Source organism: Odontesthes bonariensis, chromosome 18 (genome assembly GCF_027942865.1).
Source record: "Odontesthes bonariensis isolate fOdoBon6 chromosome 18, fOdoBon6.hap1, whole genome shotgun sequence".
In the NCBI taxonomy this organism is placed as follows: Eukaryota; Metazoa; Chordata; class Actinopteri; order Atheriniformes; family Atherinopsidae; genus Odontesthes; species Odontesthes bonariensis.
This window is the reverse complement of record NC_134523.1, coordinates 16874270-16895636: the sequence shown is the minus strand read 5'-3', so window position 1 is coordinate 16895636 and position 21367 is coordinate 16874270. Positions and strand designations below refer to the sequence as shown.

General features: G+C 39.5%; 2 protein-coding genes across 2 annotated transcripts; both read left to right on the top strand.

The window, feature by feature from the left end:
• Window positions 1–1820: 1820 nt before the first annotated feature.
• On the top strand, window positions 1821–6561 carry crabp2b (cellular retinoic acid binding protein 2, b). The gene is made up of 4 exons (XM_075449311.1): window positions 1821–2079; window positions 5255–5433; window positions 5767–5883; window positions 6267–6561. Exons 1-4 carry the CDS (start codon window positions 1878–1880, stop codon window positions 6315–6317), a joined length of 549 nt encoding a protein of 182 aa, XP_075305426.1. The 5' UTR covers window positions 1821–1877; the 3' UTR covers window positions 6318–6561.
• A 5450-nt stretch (window positions 6562–12011) lies between these two features.
• scamp3 (secretory carrier membrane protein 3) lies at window positions 12012–21120 on the top strand. Its single transcript, XM_075449310.1, has 9 exons — window positions 12012–12420; window positions 12665–12745; window positions 15084–15197; window positions 15562–15682; window positions 15913–16041; window positions 17065–17224; window positions 17339–17440; window positions 17767–17884; window positions 20206–21120. Exons 1-9 carry the CDS (start codon window positions 12367–12369, stop codon window positions 20353–20355), a joined length of 1029 nt encoding a protein of 342 aa, XP_075305425.1. The 5' UTR covers window positions 12012–12366; the 3' UTR covers window positions 20356–21120.
• The last annotated feature ends 247 nt before the right edge of the window (window positions 21121–21367 follow it).

The window sequence follows — 21367 nt, the reverse complement described above, 5'->3', positions numbered from 1 at the left end:
ACATTACCATGTGTGCAGCAATTGCAAATGCAGGATTACTCCTTCACAGATTTCAGGTTGGACCCTACAATACCGAGCGCCTCCTTGCCTTTCTCAATGATCTCCACCAGCGCCTGGTTCCAGAGCAGGATCAGCAGGGTGAAAACATGAGGACCTTTGTAATCACCTGGGACAATGTGGCTTTCCATCATTCGCAAGCAATAACAACATGGTTTGAAGTCCACCCAAGACTGGTACGTCTCTTCCTTCCACCCTATTCACCTTTCCTCAACCCCATAGAGGAGTTCTTTTCTGCATGGAGGTGGAAGGTTTATGACCATCAGCCACATGACCAGATGTCCCTCCTTGAAGCCATGGATGCTGGCTGCAGGGACATCACAGTTGATGATTGCCAAGGGTGGATCCAACATACCAAGCGGTTTTATCCCAGGTGCCTCGCCTTGGATAATATCAGATGCGATGTTGATGAAAATATGTGGCCTAACCCTGAAGATCGCAGAGATCAGTAATCAGTAATTTTGTGCTTTTTTTTAGTCCCCCCCCCCCCTTTTTATCTGGGCTTTTTGCTGTTGTTTTTTTGTTCAGAATGCTCTTGTGTATTTCATGGATATTTTGTTCACTGAAAGTGAACTGTTTTCTGTTCTATCATATTGTAAACAGCATTTCTACTGTACCTCCTGTAGTAAACAGTAAAGGAAAAAAAAAACTTATTTGCTTTTCACTGGAATGCCTTTGAATGTGAACATTACATGTGGACATACAGTTCCCAACCAAGAAATTTAGTGAAAAAACGGTGGATTTCATGTTTTGCATGCAAATACCTGTAAAACTGAAACATAAAAGTCTATGCAGTTTTTGTAATTTCAACAATAGCCAGTATTTTAAAACCTGGTGTACTTTGATTGACTGCATGTACCTTGTGAAGTGTAAACAAGTGTTATTCTTTGACAGAATAATTTCATTTTGAGTCAGATTTCCAGTGTTTTGGTAAAGTTGATGTGTGCAGAGAAAGATGTGTTCTATTTTGAAATGAAGAGTTATTATATATTTAATAAAATGTGTTTTTGAGAAGAAAATTATCCATTTGGCCAATTGTGTTTTATAGGTGTGAGTCTGTGTTAAGCGTTTAGAAAAAAGTATCTGAAGTATGGGTAAGCGCTTGTTAGCGACTGAAAAAAACTGTAATGGGCAACTATAAAAAATGATCACTTCAAGTTGCTGCTGAAAGTGATGCAACAAGCCACAGAATCAGGGGGTGTACTTAGTTTTCATATGCCACTTGGTTGTTTTTCATCTGAGGCTCTGTTCCCCCAGCTTAAAGAGGGTGTGCTTTCTTTTCTCACACCACCGCACATGTGTGAGCAGTATTTGATTTGCACAAATAAAAAAGGCAAAGAGTCCTCACTGTGAAGTGTTTGGTGACAGGGCCAATGACATCGTCCTGGATGGATGCCTCAAGCTGGAAAAGTCTTATCTTTTGCTCTTTCAGTGCCAGCTTTCCCACCCCCCACTGTAGACCTCCAAACATATCTGATTTCATATCTTTGAAACTTAGCACAAGATGTATGTTTGCTTTACCTTTTCATAAATAAAGCGGAGGAAATGTTTTAGTGTCAGTATCTATGACTCAGTTTACCATCTTGTCGTGTCGACATCATCCTAAACGAAACAAATAACACTTGTTCTACGAGTGGGCTGCTCGTCAACATCAAAAGCTTTACTGGAAGCGCATTTCCAGCTCGTATCCAAATCTTTCACCACGCTGCCAGAGGTGGAGGGTGCAGTTCGACTCAGGGGGAAAGTTCCCCCCACACACACCCTGCCACCGGCCTCTGCATTGGCTGAAACAGCATCAGATCCAGGCGAGCTGTCAGCCAATGAATGGAGGCGCAGATGCAAGCAGCCGAGACCACTTTACAAACCGGGACAGTCACATACAGACCAGAGAGTTTTCAACCAGGACCGACTTCTTATCTGGGAACACCGTTTGCATCGAAATGGAGAATAAAGTCACAGATTTCTCGGGGAAATGGAGAATGAAGTCTTCGGAAAACTTCGAGGAGCTCTTGAAAGCGCTTGGTGAGATAATTGATTTGGGGCTTTTTAATGTTGGCGCATTGTTGGATTTAATTAGTCTGTTTTTAATGCTGTTCATCTGTCACGAGAGACGAGGTTGCATTCTTTGTTTTTAAACCTGAGGATAAAAATGCTTTACATGCAGGAGCTCTCATTGTTTAATGCAACTTCTTCCCTCATTGTTTTCTCGTTTATTCATCAACTACGTTGGTCCATTGTTATAATGCAAATAAAATTGTCTGAAGTGACTCTCTGTGGTGAAACTGGCTTTCTGCAGTCCTGTGCCTGGGAATACTGTTCTTGTTGAGCTTCATGTGGCTGTGCACTATCCAGGTCCGTGTCCTCCTTGCAGGACTGAGGTCAGGTGAGGGCCATCCAAAGGCATCCATTATAAATTTGAAGTCAAATAGCCTGGGGACAAATGTTAGATCAGAGTCATCTAAAGCAGGGTCCTCCTCATGCGGTTGTAATTACAGCCAGTGTAAACGGAACTAAGCCTTGACATGGGCCTCAGCTGCCAGCCAACTCTGAGACTGACTTTCCTTTACTGCTCGGGGCCTCTGACCCAATCTAAACTGTGTGTGTGTGTGTGTGTGTGTGTGTCTGTCTGAGTGTGAGTTGCTGCTGTCACTACCACACTACGAACAAATATGGTCTGAACTGAATCAAATGTCTGAGCTGTCTTGATGCTGAAACTTACGGGTCAACAGGCAGTTTACATTTATTTGACATCACTTGTTTACAATCAGAGAAGGCAAGGCACAGCACTTATGCTTGAGGAGACTTTTGAAAAGTCAATGAAGACAACTCAGTAAACTAACTATAAAGACAAACAAAAGTAGTCCAAAACTACCACAAATAGACTCAAAATTGCTCAAAATTACAATTGTGGCCACATTCTGTATGTGGAGACAGTCCTGGTCACAATTTAACGCTCAATATCAAATACTTAATTCAGAGAATCTTAATGAATATAAACATATAAAACTGTTTTATATAAATAGTATATCCAAATAAAATGCTTCAGGTGACTGAAAGAACTTAGATCAAAGTTCCCTGGACACAACTTTTGGCAACCTTAAGTGCTATTTGGTTGCAGAACCTCTGAGAACAATGACCGCCTTTAAATGATTGCTGTATCCATCTATGTTCTTTTATCGGTCTGATAGCTTCTGCCATTGGACCACTGCTAGGCATCACGGCTCTTGTAAGTCTGCAGAAACCACTTTGTCAAAGGCAGATTTTAGCACCCTCTGTAGATTTTTGGATGGGATTCATTTCCGAACTCATTGCTGGCCAGTTTCAAACCATCCCTAATTTCCTTTTCAAGCATTCTTTTGTAATGTTGGATGTCTCTTTTGGCTCAAATCTAGTTTTTTGCTGGTGCATAGATACAGTTTGCCTTAGCAATCCTCTGATTTCTTTGATACATTCAATCCTTCCATCACAAGAAGCAGACTAAAGTCCCACATCATCATAGAACCTCCACCATGTTTTAGTCTGTGAATGGCATGTTTTTTTTCCTTCTGGGCTTCATTTAAATGCCTACAAATAAACTTACCTTTTTCACACAGAGAGTGCACTATGACCCCACAAAGAACCTTGTTCTGCGTCTGTGATTCGGCCGTACTTACCAAATGGAGGTACAGCAGTGCTGTATTGAGTGTTTTCAAATAGCAAGCTGGCGTTGAAGAATCTGACGATGCTGTGACCACTCCTGCATCAGCTCGGCCTCGGCTTGCCTTTCTGTTAATAGTTGTGTCCTCTTTGGTCTTTGTCCATGAAGACCTTTGTTTAGTGTGCAGCGTATCGGAGAGGCTGAAACAATCCCCCCCAGAGTGCCCCAGGTCAGCCAAAAGCTCTTACAGACAACCTGAGGATGCACATGAAACAACCTGACACACTTTTTCTTGTTATAAGTAAATTCATGGAGGACGGCGCCCTGCAAGACCAAAATCTACTGAAAGATTTATAGCAGATATATGCACAATGCATCATGCCAGAGGTCAAGTCAGCGTGGTCAGTAGTAGTAGTCTGCAAAGAGTTGTGCACATATGCTCTGATGGTGACATTTACTTCATTTAAATCACACCTGCGCTTTGTACACTTGCTAACATGCAAAGTTTAAAAGCCCTGATTGATTATTTTTTTCCTCACAGTCTGTTCCTAACTTCACATATTTGCCTTATTGTGTTTCTTCTTAGCAACATATCTCGGAAACATCTTCACAGTTTTATGACTTTAAAACATCTTGATCGTATTACTAACAGTCGCAAACTGAGAAGAGAAAGTCTTTCACTGTTGCCATGGATCCTTTGAAGTTTGTATGTTTTTAGATATAATTTCTCATACTGTCAGGCAGTGTTCTTGTCCCTATCGTTGTGGGAAAAAAACTGGGAACAATCAGCCCATTTATATCCAAAAATCTTTCATTGATTTATTCAGGTTAATACTTAACACCTATTTGGTTGAAGTAAGAGTTGAGCAATTAGCAACAAACTTGCTACCAACTTAAGGGAGGTTTGGGGTTCATTTCGGGGTAAAATGTGTCTGTAACTGTCTCAATCTGTCAAATCAATTGTTTAATCTGTTGTTTACCATAAAGTACTAATCATACAGGCTGGTGAACATGTAATAAAGCATACCGTCGGTTTTTAGATTTATATCCTTTGTTTTAGTTAATTTATTAGAGGAAAAGAGGTCAGAGTGCGCAGACCTTAAACCAATACGATAATCACAGTGAACATTTAATTGACTTCATTTATATTTTATGTTCTCTAAGAAAAGTTGTGTTAATTTGTAGCAAAGCTGGAGAGAGTGTTCCATAATTCATGCTTTTATGGGGATAGTCAAACTCAGAAGGCAGACTATAAGCAAACATTGTGAAAAGGATGATGTGGATATTTTTGTCACTTTTTAAAGATTTCTATTGATTCTCACATATCACATGACATAGTTAAATGAGCCCCAAGCTGCTCTCTGTATTGCCGCACAGTGCTATGTAAACTTTTTTTTTTTTTAAATCAAAGGAACTGAAATTATTCGCTGTGATGGATTGTCTGCCACAATCATATTTAAAACCACTGGTATGCAGAGCTGTGATTATATTATATTTCACTTATTACAGACTGCCTTGTCACAGCTGCCAGTTTGATCAGTTCTGTTTGTGTGTGGTCAGGTGTGAATGTGTTCCTGAGGAAGATTGCAGTGGCAGCAGCCTCCAGCCCGGCAGTGGAAATCACCCAGCAGGGAGAGAGTCTGTCCATCAAGACCTCCACCAGCGTCCGCACCACCCATGTTTCCTTCACTGTTGGTCAGTCTTTCAATGAGGCCACAGTGGATGGACGGCCCTGCACAGTACGAATCCCTTTACTTTTTATAAAGCATTCCTGTGTAATGTCAATACATGCATACCAGAATTTGGCCAAGGACAGCATAACTGGCCACAGTTCTGCACAAAAGACACATCTGGAAATAATTTCAGTGCAACTCCAGAGTCAGCCTGGGTGATAATGCTGAGATCTGTTCTTAATTTCTTTGTGTTGAATGAGTGAGGCCATAAAAATGTTCTGACGTGCTCCGATCGGCACACGGAGCTCCAGTTGCAGCCAGACCCCAACTTTTCTAAAACTCCAGTGTTTTTGAAGCTCTTCGTTGATGTAAGTTGTTCTTCTCTTTGAATCCCTGCAGAGTTTTCCTAAGTGGGAAACAGACCGAAAGATCAGCTGTGAACAAACTTTACAAAAAGGCGATGGGCCCCAGACAACCTGGACTCGAGAACTTACCAATGATGGAGAACTCATTCTGGTAACTATTTTCTATATAGCACTCATGTACAAAACATATGTTTGAATAGGTTTCTACTTATGTTCACAGTGTTTCAAGAATTGTATATATCGTATATGTACCCAGAGTGCTGAGTTCATTATTGAGAAGATCAAACAAAATAAATTCTCCTGCGATATAAAGAGTTTGTTTATATATATATATATATATATATATATATATATATATATATATATATATATCTTTTTATTTGCTAAGAGGAAAAGTAGGGGTGAGGTAAATGAATTATTAGGATAGTTTCTTGATCGTGTATACGAGCTTAAACACCCCGTGTAAAAGATGTCCCATCACAGAGTCGTGCCAAAAACTGAATCTGTGTTCTTTTGTTGCTGTTTTCTTTTCAGACAATGACTGCCGGGGATGTTGTCTGTTCCAGAGTTTATGAGAGGGAATGAAGAAATTTTACCCAATACTGTCATATAATACTCTTGTGCCTCATGCATGGTTTACATTTTAGTCGCCTTGTTTTTCTCGTCTTCATCCTCCTCTCAGCCAGTGAGTGCTGGTCTTGCTCAAACAACGAACTGTGCGGAAAAGGTGATTTGCCTTAAACAGTTAAACTTACTCTTTATATATGTCACATGCATGTCATGTCTCACATTCCTCATAAGAACATTGCCCCAATGTCCAAATGCTTTTTAAAGATGTTAATAAACTGTTTTATATGAATTTACACGTTGTTGAATCCTTTTCAAGCTCTCATTCTTTATTCTACCTCCACCCATTCCCTCTTTGTCTGTTTTCATATCGCTTTACATTGCTGTCTGCTATTCTAACTCTCATGATTATTCCACACCCTTTCCCCCTAAACCTTTCCATTTGCAGTCCAGTGCTTTGTCCTGTTTGTGCTGTCATCATACCTCACTTCAATATGAACTTGATTAGAGTAAAAATTCCCTGAAAAGGTTCATATTTTTTAAACTCTGCTTTGAGAGACACTTGGCATTGAAAAGGGGGAAACAGGGAGTGGAAAGGAAAATGAGTAAGGGAAGGGGAGAGCATTGCCATGAGAAATTGGTTCATAGCATCAGGAGAGGTTAGGCTTATGTACCAAGAATGTGCTCAATAAAATCCCCCACAGGTACGAAGACCTAACTTGCTTCCTCTAATGCTGCACTGGGAGATATCCAACTCTCAAGGCTTATTTCTGTGCATGCTGGATGCAAAATATAAAACTGGACTTTGTGTGATCATTTAAACTTTAGGTTATAGATTTGACAGCATTCACAGTCCCCAGAGTCTATCCCATAACCAGCTAAAACTTAACAGCATTGGTCAGTGGAGGCAAACCTCATCTTGCTGTGAAGAAATGAACCTCAGGCACTTCCTGAAGAGAGTAATGTTACGGTTCACATGCACTGATGGTTTTTCCAGGTTGTCAAACAGCATGCAGAACTCTGAAGTACTTCCCAGTTTATATACACACAGTGCTGGGCAAGCAGCTGGAGCACTTGGCCTGCATCACGGTGAATTTTCTCAATAACATCAGTGTCTGCCGGGAGCAGAACACTCTCGGATCCTTTTTTTCGTCATTTAAGATTCTAATCAAGCAAAAAGGCATCAGAATTACTATGTCACCCCTTCCGAGGTATCCCAAGATAAATTTCATGGCTTGTGAGATGATTAATGAGGCAGAAAGGGGTAAAAAAGAAGCTGTGTTAACAAAGCTGTTTGTATAACTTGGACTTTCCTGTAATTATTGCTGTTTTAATTAAATATTGGCTAATTTTACCTAAACCTTTATTCAGATTAAACCATCTGAGGAGTTTAGAGGAGGTTGAGACATAGCCTCTTTGTGTCATTCTTTTATATTTTGTTAATATGCTTTCTAAACCCCCCTAAGTAGCATTTTGCTTGTAAAAGGGACCAGTAGTTTAAATTGTAGCTGTGGCTGATATTTTATAGGCTCATCTCATGCTTTTCTACCTCAAAGTGAACCTTGTAATTCTGTCAAGGTGATCTGGTGCAGTAAAGATGCCTGAAATGTTGTAGATAAGAAGTGTAGCATTTCCTCACAAGGACAGGTACTAAATGCATTATTGAAAAAGAGTGAAAATATGTCCCAAGTATTCGTGGCTTGCACAACCACAACTATCACATATGTGATTTATTGTGTCAAAGCTAGAAAGTATGTTTTCAATGGCCACAGTGAAACTCATGCTATTGTGCAAGTCTTCTTCTAAACCGCAGCACATTAACTGCACTCCTGAGGGGTTGGAAAGTTCCCTGATGTTTATTCAGAGGGAAAACTGGCATTGCACACGCACATCCAAATGCACAAGATGCAAGATTCTGTCTTAATGTCCAGTCTGACAAATGATTGTAAGCCTCATTGCAGCAGTATAAAGCAGTCCCTCCTTAGGCGGGTCATTTTCCACACTCAACTGTTATGCCAGTTCATTCCTCAGGCAGTGATGTCATGGAGCATTGGATTGCTTGATTGGCTGAGGAGGAATGCTGCGGTTTCAGGACCACGGAGGCAACCGACTCCAGCATTTGATTTGGGGCCATCTGAACTAATCATGACAGGACCCATTAGAGGAAATGATGAGTCACAGGAGTCAGCTGACAAACACAGAAGCTGCTAGCTGAGGATATAAAGACAAATGAAGTCCCTGAGTATGTTCAGTCAGACAACACAAGTTAACTTTGCTCCTTCATGGTTTACCCGAAAAATACAAATAAATTCAGCTTTAGTGTTGATCTGAAACATACAGTGGCACTGTTAAGAAAAAAATAATAACTTCATAAAAATTCCTTCATTGAAAACAGGTACTGTTATTAACAGATTTGTCTTAAAACTTTGAGTAATTTCCACCCCTTTCAGTAACTTGTATGCCATTGTGATGTCTGACCAATGATTAATTTGAAATCTTAAATGCATCTTAAATGAATCTTAAATGTTAACAACAATATAGAAAAGAAGAAAGAACTGGGAAAAACAAATATCTGATTTATTCCTGTGATTAATGAATAGCTGACAACTAATCTGTCAGACAACATCAATGAAAGATAACTTTTCAACCTCAAAGCTACTAACCTGTTCTCTCGTGAACTCTTAATGTGCTCCTGAAGTAAAATAATTTACTTACCTAATATCAACACCCAATTAACCTAACCTGTGTATCTGATGTTATATGCATTGGTTTAATAAGATTCTGTGGATTATATTTGGAGATGCAGTTATAGACAACGGAGCTGCAGTAAGATAAAATGTACATTGTATGTATAAACAGGTCAGAGGGTACACCCTATGTGTGCGTGACAGTTTGGCCGGTGTTTTTGTGATAAAATCTCATGACTGTCTTCACCCATGTGACCCCATGTGACCCCATGTGACTTGTAGAAAAGGAGAATAAAAAGAGATCAGGCTGGACTTTGCAAGGGCAGTAGGGCATGAAATGTGTACAAACTGTTGGAGCTGAAGATGTAATCCTATCTTCTGCTGCTCAACCTGTGACTGAGGGGTCACGTATGAGAAGTTAAACCTATAAAGAGGTTCTGCAAAGTGCTCCCTGCACACAACATGGGGTCAAAAGACACACACTTTTAATAATTCTTATTAATATATTTCAATGATTAGCCACGGAAACAACACGTTTGGTACGCTGAATTTCAAGATTATCTGTGGTGATATTTGAGCTATATGTTTTTAGTATTTTGATTTGAAAAATATTAGACGTGTACTCGTGACTCAGGTACAGAGTGAAAATGTTCTAATCCCACCTTAATCTTGAGAATCACATTCAAATGAGATTAGCAATGTCCAAGTGTGACATCTACTGGAAAAAGAGATAATTGCCTTTTTTTTTGTTATAAACCCATTAAGACCCAAGTTGCCCTCTCAACAAGGAAACTGTCATACCCATGAGGTCTTAAGAGCAGCTTCACGTGAGTGTAGTGTCACAGTTGAATAAAAGCAGAGATGGTAAAGGCTGATATCTATAGAATAGAAATAGAATAAAATACAAACATACTTTATCCTAGTATTTATCTAGACGTGAAGCAGTCCTTTGCTCCGTCTAAATCTTGCAGCATAACTTTCATGATGTTGCCTGGAGCTGGAAGTAAAAAAAAAAAAAAGATCTGTGTATGGAGTATTTTGGTCAACAATCGGGTGATAAGGCACATTTCACAAGTTATAATAGAAGCCATGATTGATAAATTTGAGAAATATCATTGTAGATAAATCTGCGTAAAGATTTATGATTAGAATCACAACTAATTACTGTTAATCACTGTTTAAACTATCAATTTTACACTCTGGAATTTCCAGTTGCCAGTACTTAATGTGTTGTGGAAAGGTCAATGTAAATTTAATTTAAGTCCACTTCAATTATTCCATATATTATGAATACATTAAATGAAAATCTGATTATAAACATGCTAAAGCTTACTCGTGCCTTATGCTGATGTAAGAGCATATCAATACAGCACTTTGACCTTGAAACATGCAAAAAAGATAGCAGGGGGAAAATTATGTTGTTGTAGGTTAATGATCAAACCGTTGCTCCTGTTCCTGGCCGTTAACTGACTGAGACACTGTGATGGTCACATAATACCATACCTAACAAAAACTATTTTTAGCATAATCAATAAAGGGCTTTTTACAGTGATCCATTAATCCTTGATGAGGCCAATAAAGGTTGATTAATAAGTAAAAGCTGCAATTTTCCAGAAGGGGTTTCTCTTTTAACATTTATACCAAATGTATTTGGATTTAGTTAAAACTTACAGAGGTTATTATCTGTGAAGAATAGAGCTGTAAGCAGTTAAGTTACTTTAAAAATAGTTTTATAATTTGTTAGAATTATAAACCTATGTAGAAAGGACCTGTATGGCTCTGTGAAAGTGCATGAGTACGCGCATGATTGTATATTATATGTTCATCTCATTGGGCACGGAATGTCTATGTCTGTGTTATGTTTTTGCTGTTTTTTTGAGAACACAAAGAGAGCTTTTTGTATTACTTTGTTATTGATTTATTTGAGAGCACGTCACATGTGTGAATGTTTAGACCTGCTGTGAACTACTGTTGACTATTATTGATGGGAATGCATACAACATCTGGATACCCAATGTGGCTACGCCAGTGGTATGGTAGCAGGCTTCATTGTGGAGGACATGCTCCCACTGTCAACAATTGAATCCCCCAGATTTCGTAAAATACTGGATAAAATACCCACGACTCGAACAGTATTCTGTTGTGAATGTTCAAAAGTTTGAGACTTGACAGGAGGTCAGAGGAGAGTGAGCTAAGGGGAAAATGATTCTTTTAGTATTTCATTAATATGACATTTCTGTTTATTTAATTAGGTGCATTTTCTGTTTCCTTGTATGGGCATAAGTGCATCCCTGTTTTAATTGTATGGGGTAAAGTGACCTTTGTTTTTTACATTTTTACATTGAGATTTTTGTTCTCATGTGTCGCAAAGCCTGTGTTTTGAAACTGAAATTGAAATCCTTTTTAGTTGATTTTTTTGAGGCATTGTTCCATGTGGTTTTATATACCATTTTGTATTGTACAATAAATACCAAGTGAAGATGGGGCAATGATGTTTTTGCATACTTTAACGCTTTATTAAGAAACAGTAAAGTAATAAGTAATGAAGTTACTTTTCAAATGCAGTAACTAGTAAAGTGCTAGTTACTGCATTTGAATATGACTTGTAAAGGTAACTTTTTTCTAAATGGTCATTGTATGAATTTAGCTCATTTGGATTCAATTAATTTGATTTGATTGTGATATAATGGACTGGACTATAATCAGCTTGAATTGATTGTATCTTTGCGGTTCCTTGAAATGACATTTGTTGTGATTTGGTGATGAATTTCCTTCTTGACAGTCAAACAGCAAATAATCAAAAAACGGTTGGTAACTAAATACTTTCACTCAAATGCTAAATGCATCTTGAAAAGCAATACATAAATAAATAAACTGTTGGAAGAGTCTTAATGGTGTTTGTTGCCCAGTGAGACAAACTTATCCAACGTTTCTTTGCTAATGGCAAACGTTTAAAAAGCAACCCATTCCCGCCATTCCCCCTCCCCACGTGACTCTGCCGCAGTAGAAGTCACATGACCGCCTCCTGGCTGCCTACTTCCTGTTCCACGGATGTTTTCCTGCAGGCTGCAGGAGAACATAACGGATCTACTCTGTACGACGGTGACGCGATAAACCTGCGAATATTGGCTGTCTGTAATAAATAAGATCTAAAAAAGCGGTTGTTCAACCATCAGCCAATCTGAAGCTTAAAGTAATTTAAAACAGCGGAGAGATGAGCACGGAGGAGTCGCGCAGCTAGCTAACGATAAACTGACCGCACTTTCGATTTATAAAACTAAAAACAAACGCAGCGTATTAGAGGAAAGAATAACTGCTACTTTTATTCCTGTAAGGCTAACATTAGCAGTGGTGGCTTCTCGACATTAGCTGCCACTGACATGTCAAAATACACAAGCTTTCCAGAGCCGATGGAGGACCAAAACCCTTTCCAGGTGGGTGACATGAACATCGCGTTCTGCTGCGTGTCTGATGGGTGAAAGATGTGGTCTTTCTGTAATGTCAAGCGTGTTGTTGCTCATGTGACGTGCTTATCACTTTCTGCGTGTCTCATTAACAATGAACACATGAGTAAGGGCCTCTGAGTTTGGCCTGATGCAGACTGATGTGACATCCGGCCAAGTGAGATGTATTACTGTGATAATTTAATTATTTTATCTTGTCTATTTCTTCTGCTAGGACCCTGCAGTGACTCAGCATAGCAGCAACACAGGATATGCCACGCTGGACCTTTATAACCCATTTGACAACACAACTGGGGTGAGCTGTGATTGGATTGCTTGTCTACTTTAACTTGGAGAAGAGGAAGGGGCTCGAGGACTGTAGCTTAGTGTCCAGTAACTTCCTGTTTCTACTACTATCTGTCTACTTAGTCCATTATTTCTTATGTGTGTTATGGTATCTTTGTGTGTAGGATGAATTTCCCCAGGAATAAATGTGATAAACATCATAATTGCCACTTTAAGACGATGTTATGCCACTCGTATGCCCTATCCAAACCAGAAAAACTGTTCTGAATTTGTAGGCATTTGAATTGAAATGTTTGGGGAAGCGTTATTTAATCAAATAAAACCACTAAACCATAACGAGTTCATTCAGCTTAAACCCAAAATAGCTGTGCAGTGGAGCTCTGAAACCAAGTCCATTTAAGTGGTTTCTTCTAAACTTAATGCTGTTGAAGGGGAAACTAGCCTGCTTACCTAAAAATGAAGTCATCTTCTTTGAACTAGGTTCACTGTCACTCTGTGCTTGTATAATTGGAACCATACCAGCAGCTGAACATCCATCCATTCATCCATTTATCATATAAACCTCATCCCATATAGGATCACGGTAGGGGAAGAGGCAGGGCACACCCCAAACAGGTGGCCAATCTGTTGCAGGGTCAACGCAGAGACGGATGAAACAACCATTAACACTCAATCCTAGAGTCTTATTAGAATCACCACTTAATGTAACAGGTGTATTGATATGTGACATGGAAGGAGGTATATATACATATAATATATAATAATTTTTTTCTGCATTCATTCCGCTCATTCTTCCAGGCCATCTAATGGTAGTGAAAACCATCCACTTTGCTCTGGCGTCACATTGGCGGAAGTGTTAGTGGCGTCTTGTGTAAATAAACACACGCAACATTACGTGTCGTGCGATGAGTTAGTCATGTAGTTCCTCAAAAGAATAGCTCCTACAGTTCTGCAGTGGATATTGGAAATAAAAGAATAAATAGACTTTGTAGAAGAATGTAAAATTTAAAGGCAGATGATCAGACTAATTGAACATGGAGTTTAATTTGTATTTAATGTAAAACTGGAACCGGCCTGCTTCTAGAGAGGCATGTAAACTGAAGGACGTGATCTAGTTTGATAGCTTAAACAAACACGTCTCGAAACTAAGTCAAAACATTTACAATAGATTTTTATTAAAAGCAACCTCAAATAAACTTGGATTGGTCCGTTTAGTCGCTTTCTGGAGAATTCCCCTATTTATTTATTTTTTGCTGATCAAATCAAATATGTATGCAGCATTTCACAGGCCTGAAAACTTCAAGATCAGGTGTTAAAGCTGCACCCATGCTAAGTAGATTGTAACACATTTTTGTTTTCTTTAAAATAGTCCACAGCAGATGACACAGTGAGATGTCAGGACCTCCTTTTAGCTACTTTGCCTAATATGCTGCCTGCTTTGCCTCATTATGAGGTTCGTTTTGTACATAATTGTAATTAATTTTCCGATTATTAAGCCGTCAAATTGCTCACATTGTTTAGGCTTTTTGTTGCTCGGAAACATGTTATGCACTTCCTGTTAGTGGTAGATACTGGCAGACGCTACCTTAACAGAAACTAAACTTGGTATTTGTAGAAATCTGTCATAAGCAAGATGCTCACTCTCACAGACTCATGCGGGCGTTAGTCTGTGTCACTAGCACTCTTCATGAATAATTATGAAGAACCAGCCAGATGTACCGTAGGGAGTAGCAGTCAAATGAGTGGTGATACGGCAGGAGGAAATACTTATGAACTACATTTGCTTATTTATCGGTTGCAGTTTGAGTTATGGGATCAAATGCAAAGGCTTTTTACCGAAACAGTGAAGATGTTTACTCATTTCATACACATTTATAAATGTTATAATATTGATATCTTAGATTCAAATTGGTAACCATGGCGTTTTTTTGGCGCACAAAAAGTGCAATAATCAATTTAATTGAATCTATTTAAGGTGGTTACCATCATTTTCAAAGCCTGGAAGTGAAGAATAAATCAATGATTTGTTCTGATTAGTTCACAATGTTTTTAAAATCTTTTTTTTTTTTTTTTTTTTTTTTTTTTTTAGATTTATTCATCTAATTGTAGAGAAAAAATCTGAATGTGGAAAACAAATGATACTGCTCCTCTTTCTTGGTGCCTTTTTGACTTCAACTTCGATTGTTTTAAATTCTGGACGTGGCTGTCGAGGGTACAAAAAATAACTTCAGCCATCATTTTAACCACCAAATATCAGGAAAATCTCCGCTGGGTATCTATCTTTTTCGTTGGCGGGCTTTTGCTCAAACTGATTGATATGTGCTTTTTTCTGACGGAACGTTTTACAGCCCCCTCCGCCATACGAAGCCACCTCTCCCTCTGCTGCGCCCGTGCCTGCACAGACGCCACCCAGCAGAACTACACCCACTGAGCCTCGCAACTATGGCTCCTATAACTCCAAGGTACTCCCCCTCCTGTGTGAGGGTGCACACTGCTGTGCTTGTCACTTCAGTGGACGCTAGATGCTCACGAATAGTTGGATCTTGAAAATGAATGTCTGAAGAGTACATATCTGCTCTTTAAAGTCGATGAAAGTGTTTGATTAATATGATTTATTAACAAAAGATGGGATGGGATCTGTAGCTACTTTTCAGACTTGCATACAAACGTTGATACACAGACTAGAATATTTAGAAATTTTCTCATGATATTAGTTTTTTTAACATAATAAACAATTGATCATTTATAACACAAATGCAGCCTTTCTCTTTGAAAAATTGACTTACATTTCTGATGCCGTGCTTGCCTGCTGTTTTGGTGTGTTAGCCTGTAGTGAATGCTACCACAGCTGAGCTCCTGAGGAAGCAGGAGGAGCTGGAGAAGAAAGCCCAGGAGCTGGAGAGAAGAGAACGGGAGCTTGAGTCCCACGGCCTCGGACCTGGAGCCTGTAAGAAGATGAGGGGGGAGTTGGAGGGGCTTAGATGCACATTTGGGAGCACTAGTCAAAGAGATAGTTGGGGTGAAAATGTAAATGGATGTTATGGCCTTTGTTTCAGTGTAAGATTATGTATATTTTGTCAGTTAAAGGGAAACTTTAGAGAACGGGAATGCTTGGTATAGATATCTAGAAATGTATATTTATTTCAGTGAGTTCCCCCCCTCTACTCTCTTCTCCAGCACGTCAGAACAACTGGCCCCCGCTGCCTTCGTTCTGTCCTGTCGGCCCCTGCTTCTATCAGGACATCAATGTGGAGATCACCCAGCGCTTCCAGCGCACCGTCACCATCATGTACTACTTCTGGATGTGTGAGTTAACAAAATCTGGCGTTTTTTGAAGTGGTTTATTTGACAGGAGCGAAGTAAGACTCACTCCTAAATCCCCGTCTAATCACTCTTGAGACTTGCAAGTACAAGGCAGTAAGAGCTGACTCATGCCCGTGTGTCTTCTGCTGTTGGAGCAAGGGCCTGAATGTTTGTACAAAGACTCTTGACACTTCACTGCTAGACCCAGGACTTAGGGGGCACGTAGCAGGGGCATCTAGATAGGAATTAATCCATTATGTGGAAGGGAAATGGGTTGAGAAAAAAGGGGCAGGAGCTGTTTTTAAATTCAAATGCAGTCTTACAAATACAAATTTAGACATAATAGACATGATTAAGATGAACATTGATACAGATTTATAAAGATGAAACTAAAACATGACCTTTTTGTTCTGCATTTCACTTTTTAAGACAAAGCACACAGATCAGCTGCAACATTAAAGCCGATGCATCCAAACTCTCAGTTCCCAATCTGATCAAATGTGCATGGCCTCAACGATCCACTAACAACACACTGTTTTAGGACACAACGGGACTCCCTTAAGGTCCAGGTCCCAGTGGGTCAGAGCTGTCTCGTGGCGTGATTGACACCTGTTTGGCAGGTGATTTTAAATTAATGGCTGATTGGTTTCAGTATATGAATGAAAAGGGAGCTTGTAGAGCACTGTCATCTGCCAAGGCCAGTGCCTTTTGTTGTCATTTTAATTTGATAATTAATAATTTATTAAATTGAGGAATTGCTTAAGATCGACAAAAACAGGTTCAAATGGGGTTAGTGTCTTTGAGCCAACTAAAAGAGGCTATTTTAAGCTCAGCAGTAGTCTGAGAAGAGTAACAAATAGCACTTCAGTAAATCAGCCGAAATCCCAATGAATTGGCCTGTTTTTTTTCAGGCTGGCTCGGCTTTTTAAGTTTATCTCTGAATTTAAACTGCAGCGCTTTTCCCTGCTGTTCATTAATCCCTTCTCTGGCCGTCTCTGTGTTTAATCTCCCTTTACCAACGTCTAGTCTGCACTGGCACGCTTCTGTTGAACCTGATCTCCTCCCTGGCCATGTTCTGTGTGGACAGCTCTGGGGGTGTTGGCTTGGGCCTCGCCATCCTCTGGGCCCTCCTCTTCACCCCCTGCTCTTTCGTCTGTTGGTATCGTCCTATGTACAAAGCCTTCAGGTGTGTACCACCATCACATATAAACATGGGTATCTTCCTTGTTTTGACTTTGGCTACTGTAACATAACTATATTTAGTGTTTCAGCTCAGTGACACTATTTTTTTCTCAAACAGGAGTGACAGCTCCTTCAACTTCTTCATCTTCTTCTTCATTTTCTTTGCCCAAGTGGGTGTCTTTGTCATCATGACCATTGGCATCCCTGGATGGGGATTCAGGTATGACTGATAAACAATCTCCGTGTGAGGCAGCTCCTTCCTGTTCATGCTTTACAGACCCGCATTAAAAACAGTCTGTATTTAATGTGGTTAAGAACACTTTTGCTCTTATTTTCCCACAGGAAACAATGAGGCAACTTTTACACACAGATTTTGCTAGACTGCTGCTATGATCGAGCTCATATCAGTTTTACTGCAATCTGGAAATGATTTGATGTATTTATTTATTTATTTTAAAGTGTAAATATAATCAAATGGATATATTGTTCATCGCACTTTTAAACCTCTTTTTTTCTGTATTTCATGTTATCTTTTCTCTCTGTCAGCGGTTGGATTGTAAGCCTCGCTGCTCTGAAGAGCAGTGTTGGTGTCGGTGTGATCATGATGATAAATGCCATCTTATTTACTGCCCAGACTGCTATGGGGGTTGTCATGCTGAAGAAGGTGAGTGCATTTGTTTACATTTAAAGCAAACTCGCAGCTTTTGGCACAAGTTAAGTCTGTTTATACCAAGATGTCAGTCATGTTAACCCTGAATGGTGCATTGAAAGAATACCCAGCACCCAGCTTTTTATCTAATTTGGGACATAATATTTACATAGATTAACCTGGTTATATCCCCGCGTCCTCGTTCTTAACAGAAGTGAGTTTTCAGGTGTACAAAACAATAAGACTGTATATTTTTAATGCCACAGTATTTGCATTTTTACTATATCCAGGTTTCTCAAACCTGGACTCGACCGGAGTATGACTTTTATTTGTGATACACACTAGTTGCGTCTCGGCTCTATTACCTTAATTTGAAGCAACCTTTTGAAATGTTACTTAAAAATGTGAATCAGGCTTTTTCCCATTTTTCCATTTACCTGTGTGGAGCCAATGAAGTCCGATGTGTAAAGTTGTCAGAAGGTGGCGATATAGGCTACGTTGTGTTCCGATGTAATAAACAGCAGGAGCGTGGTGGTGGCTTAATGGAAACAAAATTTCAAGCAAAGCCCCAAAACGAAACCAGTTGCAGATACAAGAGAAAAATCGAGGTCTTTAGGAATTTATTTTAACTGGGCACTTACTCTCTCATGTTAGCTAGCACGGGCCCCGTTTAATCTCTGGAGCACAGGTGATTATTCATATGATCAGTAATGAGAGCAACACGTTGGCCAGATGAGTTTCTATCTGCCGTATGATCATCAACTCTTGAAAATAATTAGATAAATGAAAGAAACACAGCCTAAATGTAATTTATTCTTGCAGAATTGAGAAAAATTTCCCCAGATTTTGTAATTTATTTCAACCTTTTTCTATGTGAGACTTCAATTGCGCTAGTTTGATTAAGATAAATGTAAAAGTGAAATTAAAATTCAATTTGAATTCCTCTAAGTAAGATAACAGTGTTCATTTGGACTCAGCCTGGGCCAGGTGCTCTGCTCCATCCCTCAGGTCCCACCCACAGCTCTGACCTGGAAGTAGCAGAAGAAGCCGGTAACGACAAAATAACCACAAGGGATAACGTCCATCTCATTTGTACATTTACAAGAAACTCAAAGCTGCAAAGCAGTTTGATTCACCACTCGACATGGTACATATTTTTGTCACCAATCAATTTGTTTGTCATTGGTTGTCGGTCTGTGATGTGAAAGGCCAACTGGAAAAGGCTAAATACTAACAAGCTGAAAGGGGGCACGTCCCCACCAATCGTTGTCGAGTCACGCGTACTTAGTCAAGAAATCAAGTTGCAGCTTTTGCTTGTATTCTGGGCCAAAGACAGTCGAGCTATTACCATAGTTCTGCTTAACCGTGGATGCAAACGTACTGACGGCAATAGACCACATATAAAGGATGGACGTGGCCTCCAGGTCTCAGAAATTAAGCCAATGAGGAAGTACTTTAAACCTGTATTCTATCTAATGGCCAGAAGGGGGCGACTTCTAACTTTAAAAGTAAAATTACATAAAAATCTACGAAAGGAAAAAAATGACCCTATTTCTCACTTGACTTACCTTAGTGAACCCTTTCCTGATGAAGGTCTTAAGCGCTAGATTAAAGTTTTTCTTTGATAAAACATGATATGGATTTAGTCAATTATGGCCCATGTGGAATAAATTAGACAATCTGGTAAGGTCCCTTTAGGTCAGGGCTACTTTGTAGTCATCTCCCAAAAATGTGTGCAGTTTGCACAGTTTTGTCTTGCCTGTTTCAAAAGATCAAGACGGTGATCTAAATAAGAAAACCCTGTGGTTATGAAAAATCTTTAAACAAATTTGGCGGTCAAAAATCTATTCAAACAGTGTTTGGTTTATTAATGACTATCAAAAACAAGCTGTAACCTGTAAGGATTCATTTGCCAACCCTGTGCTCATTTGACGATCTGCTCCACCTGACTCAAAGTTCCTGAATTATGAAAACTTGAAGACACTGTTGATCAATATCATTTGTTTCTCACCTGTGAAGTACCTCTTTGAAAGCTTGTCAAATAAGGATTAGTAGTAGGGACTGTGTCTGTAAGAAATTTCTGTAACACGTCAAAATGGATGGGACACGTTCCACCGAGTCATATTTCATTTCATAATGCATCACCTGGTCAATGAAAATGCTCTCACCGCTTTGCCTTGGTGGTCCACCTTCTGTCAAACATTCAATAAAGAGCTCTAATAAAAGCCACAATATCAGGTTGTGGGGTATCACTTACAGCCTCGCACTGTTCTTAATGGAATGATGAATTGATGCACGTATCATGTGTCAATGTGCTCTGCTCTTTCCTGCTCCAGATCCACAGTCAGTATAGGCAAACCGATGCCAGCTTTCAGAAGGCTCAGGCTGAGTTTGCCACCGGAGTCATGTCCAATCAGGCCGTACGCCATGCAGCTGCCTCCGCTGCCCAGGGAGCTGCCCAGGGAGCCTTCACTGCACCTCGATAAAGAGGAACAAACAGGGCTGGGAGAGTTGAGGAGTGGAGGATGAGCTTGATGAAGAATCAATTTAGGGGAGCAAACTCTATATTATACCCCCTTGGCAACTAAACTTAAGGACACATGCATGAAACAGATGTGGGGGTTGTCTAATTTCTAAACGTGTACAGGACAAGTTAGCGACATAGCCAAACCAAATTAGCAAATGGGAAAGTTCAAGAAACTTAAGGATGGTGTAAAATATAAATAAAAAAATAGGCTGTATGAAATTTAATGCAGTCATATAAAGTGTCTGTTGAGGCAGGGAAAATGCTGTGTGCCAAGTGGGATAGGAGAAGCCTGGATATTCCCAATGTTTTAATGACTTGGGATGTGTTTTGGAGGGGCCATACTTAAGCAAAGCATAACAGTCAGGCTGCACTCCGAAATGTTACCACATTAACAATTGATCCATAACTGAGCGACTCAACTTTAGCCAACACTACTTTTTGTTGCTTAAGTGTAAACTAACATGTTTGGGTTTTTTTTCGTTATCATTACAAATGAGAATGCCTATTTGCTGTATTGCCAAAATCTCTCATACTGTAAGGATTGAGAACGTGTGTTTGTTTTGTTTCCGGAAACTGTTACTGTTGCGTTGGTGCTGCTTGTGATTGTTGATTATGACTGTGTTGGTTTTAATAAAAATATATTGTCATGCTTTCACAGTCTGCTGCTGTCGTTATTGGTGTATCTCGATGAGAGGATAATAAATAAAAACGTTTTGAAAAGAAATCCGAGTCAAACAACCTGTTTTTTATCAAGTCAACCATCCTTACGTCTTTAGCTTGTCGTAACAGTTATCGACTGACCTGGACCCGCGTTGCTAGGAAACGGCTTAGGTAGACTACGCTGAGGATATGATGGCTCAATTTATTTCGAAAATTTATCGTTTTAAGCTACATTTTTAAATCGAAACTGCTCTACGGAGAAAAGATCCCCTAAAATATAATCTCGCGACACAATACCCGCCCAAAGAAAA

Excerpts from the sequence above, each read along its gene's own strand:
- crabp2b (XM_075449311.1), top strand. The coding sequence starts at position 1,878 with ATGAATGGAGGCGCAGATGCAAGCAGCCGAGACCACTTTACAAACCGG. Across the intron at positions 2,080-5,254 it reads GGAGCTCTTGAAAGCGCTTG|GTGTGAATGTGTTCCTGAGG; the intron begins GTGAGATAATTG and ends GTGTGTGGTCAG. Across the intron at positions 5,884-6,266 it reads ATGATGGAGAACTCATTCTG|ACAATGACTGCCGGGGATGT; the intron begins GTAACTATTTTC and ends TTTTCTTTTCAG.
- scamp3 (XM_075449310.1), top strand. The coding sequence starts at position 12,367 with ATGTCAAAATACACAAGCTTTCCAGAGCCGATGGAGGACCAAAACCCT. Across the intron at positions 17,225-17,338 it reads CCTATGTACAAAGCCTTCAG|GAGTGACAGCTCCTTCAACT; the intron begins GTGTGTACCACC and ends TTTCTCAAACAG. Across the intron at positions 17,885-20,205 it reads GGGTTGTCATGCTGAAGAAG|ATCCACAGTCAGTATAGGCA; the intron begins GTGAGTGCATTT and ends TTCCTGCTCCAG.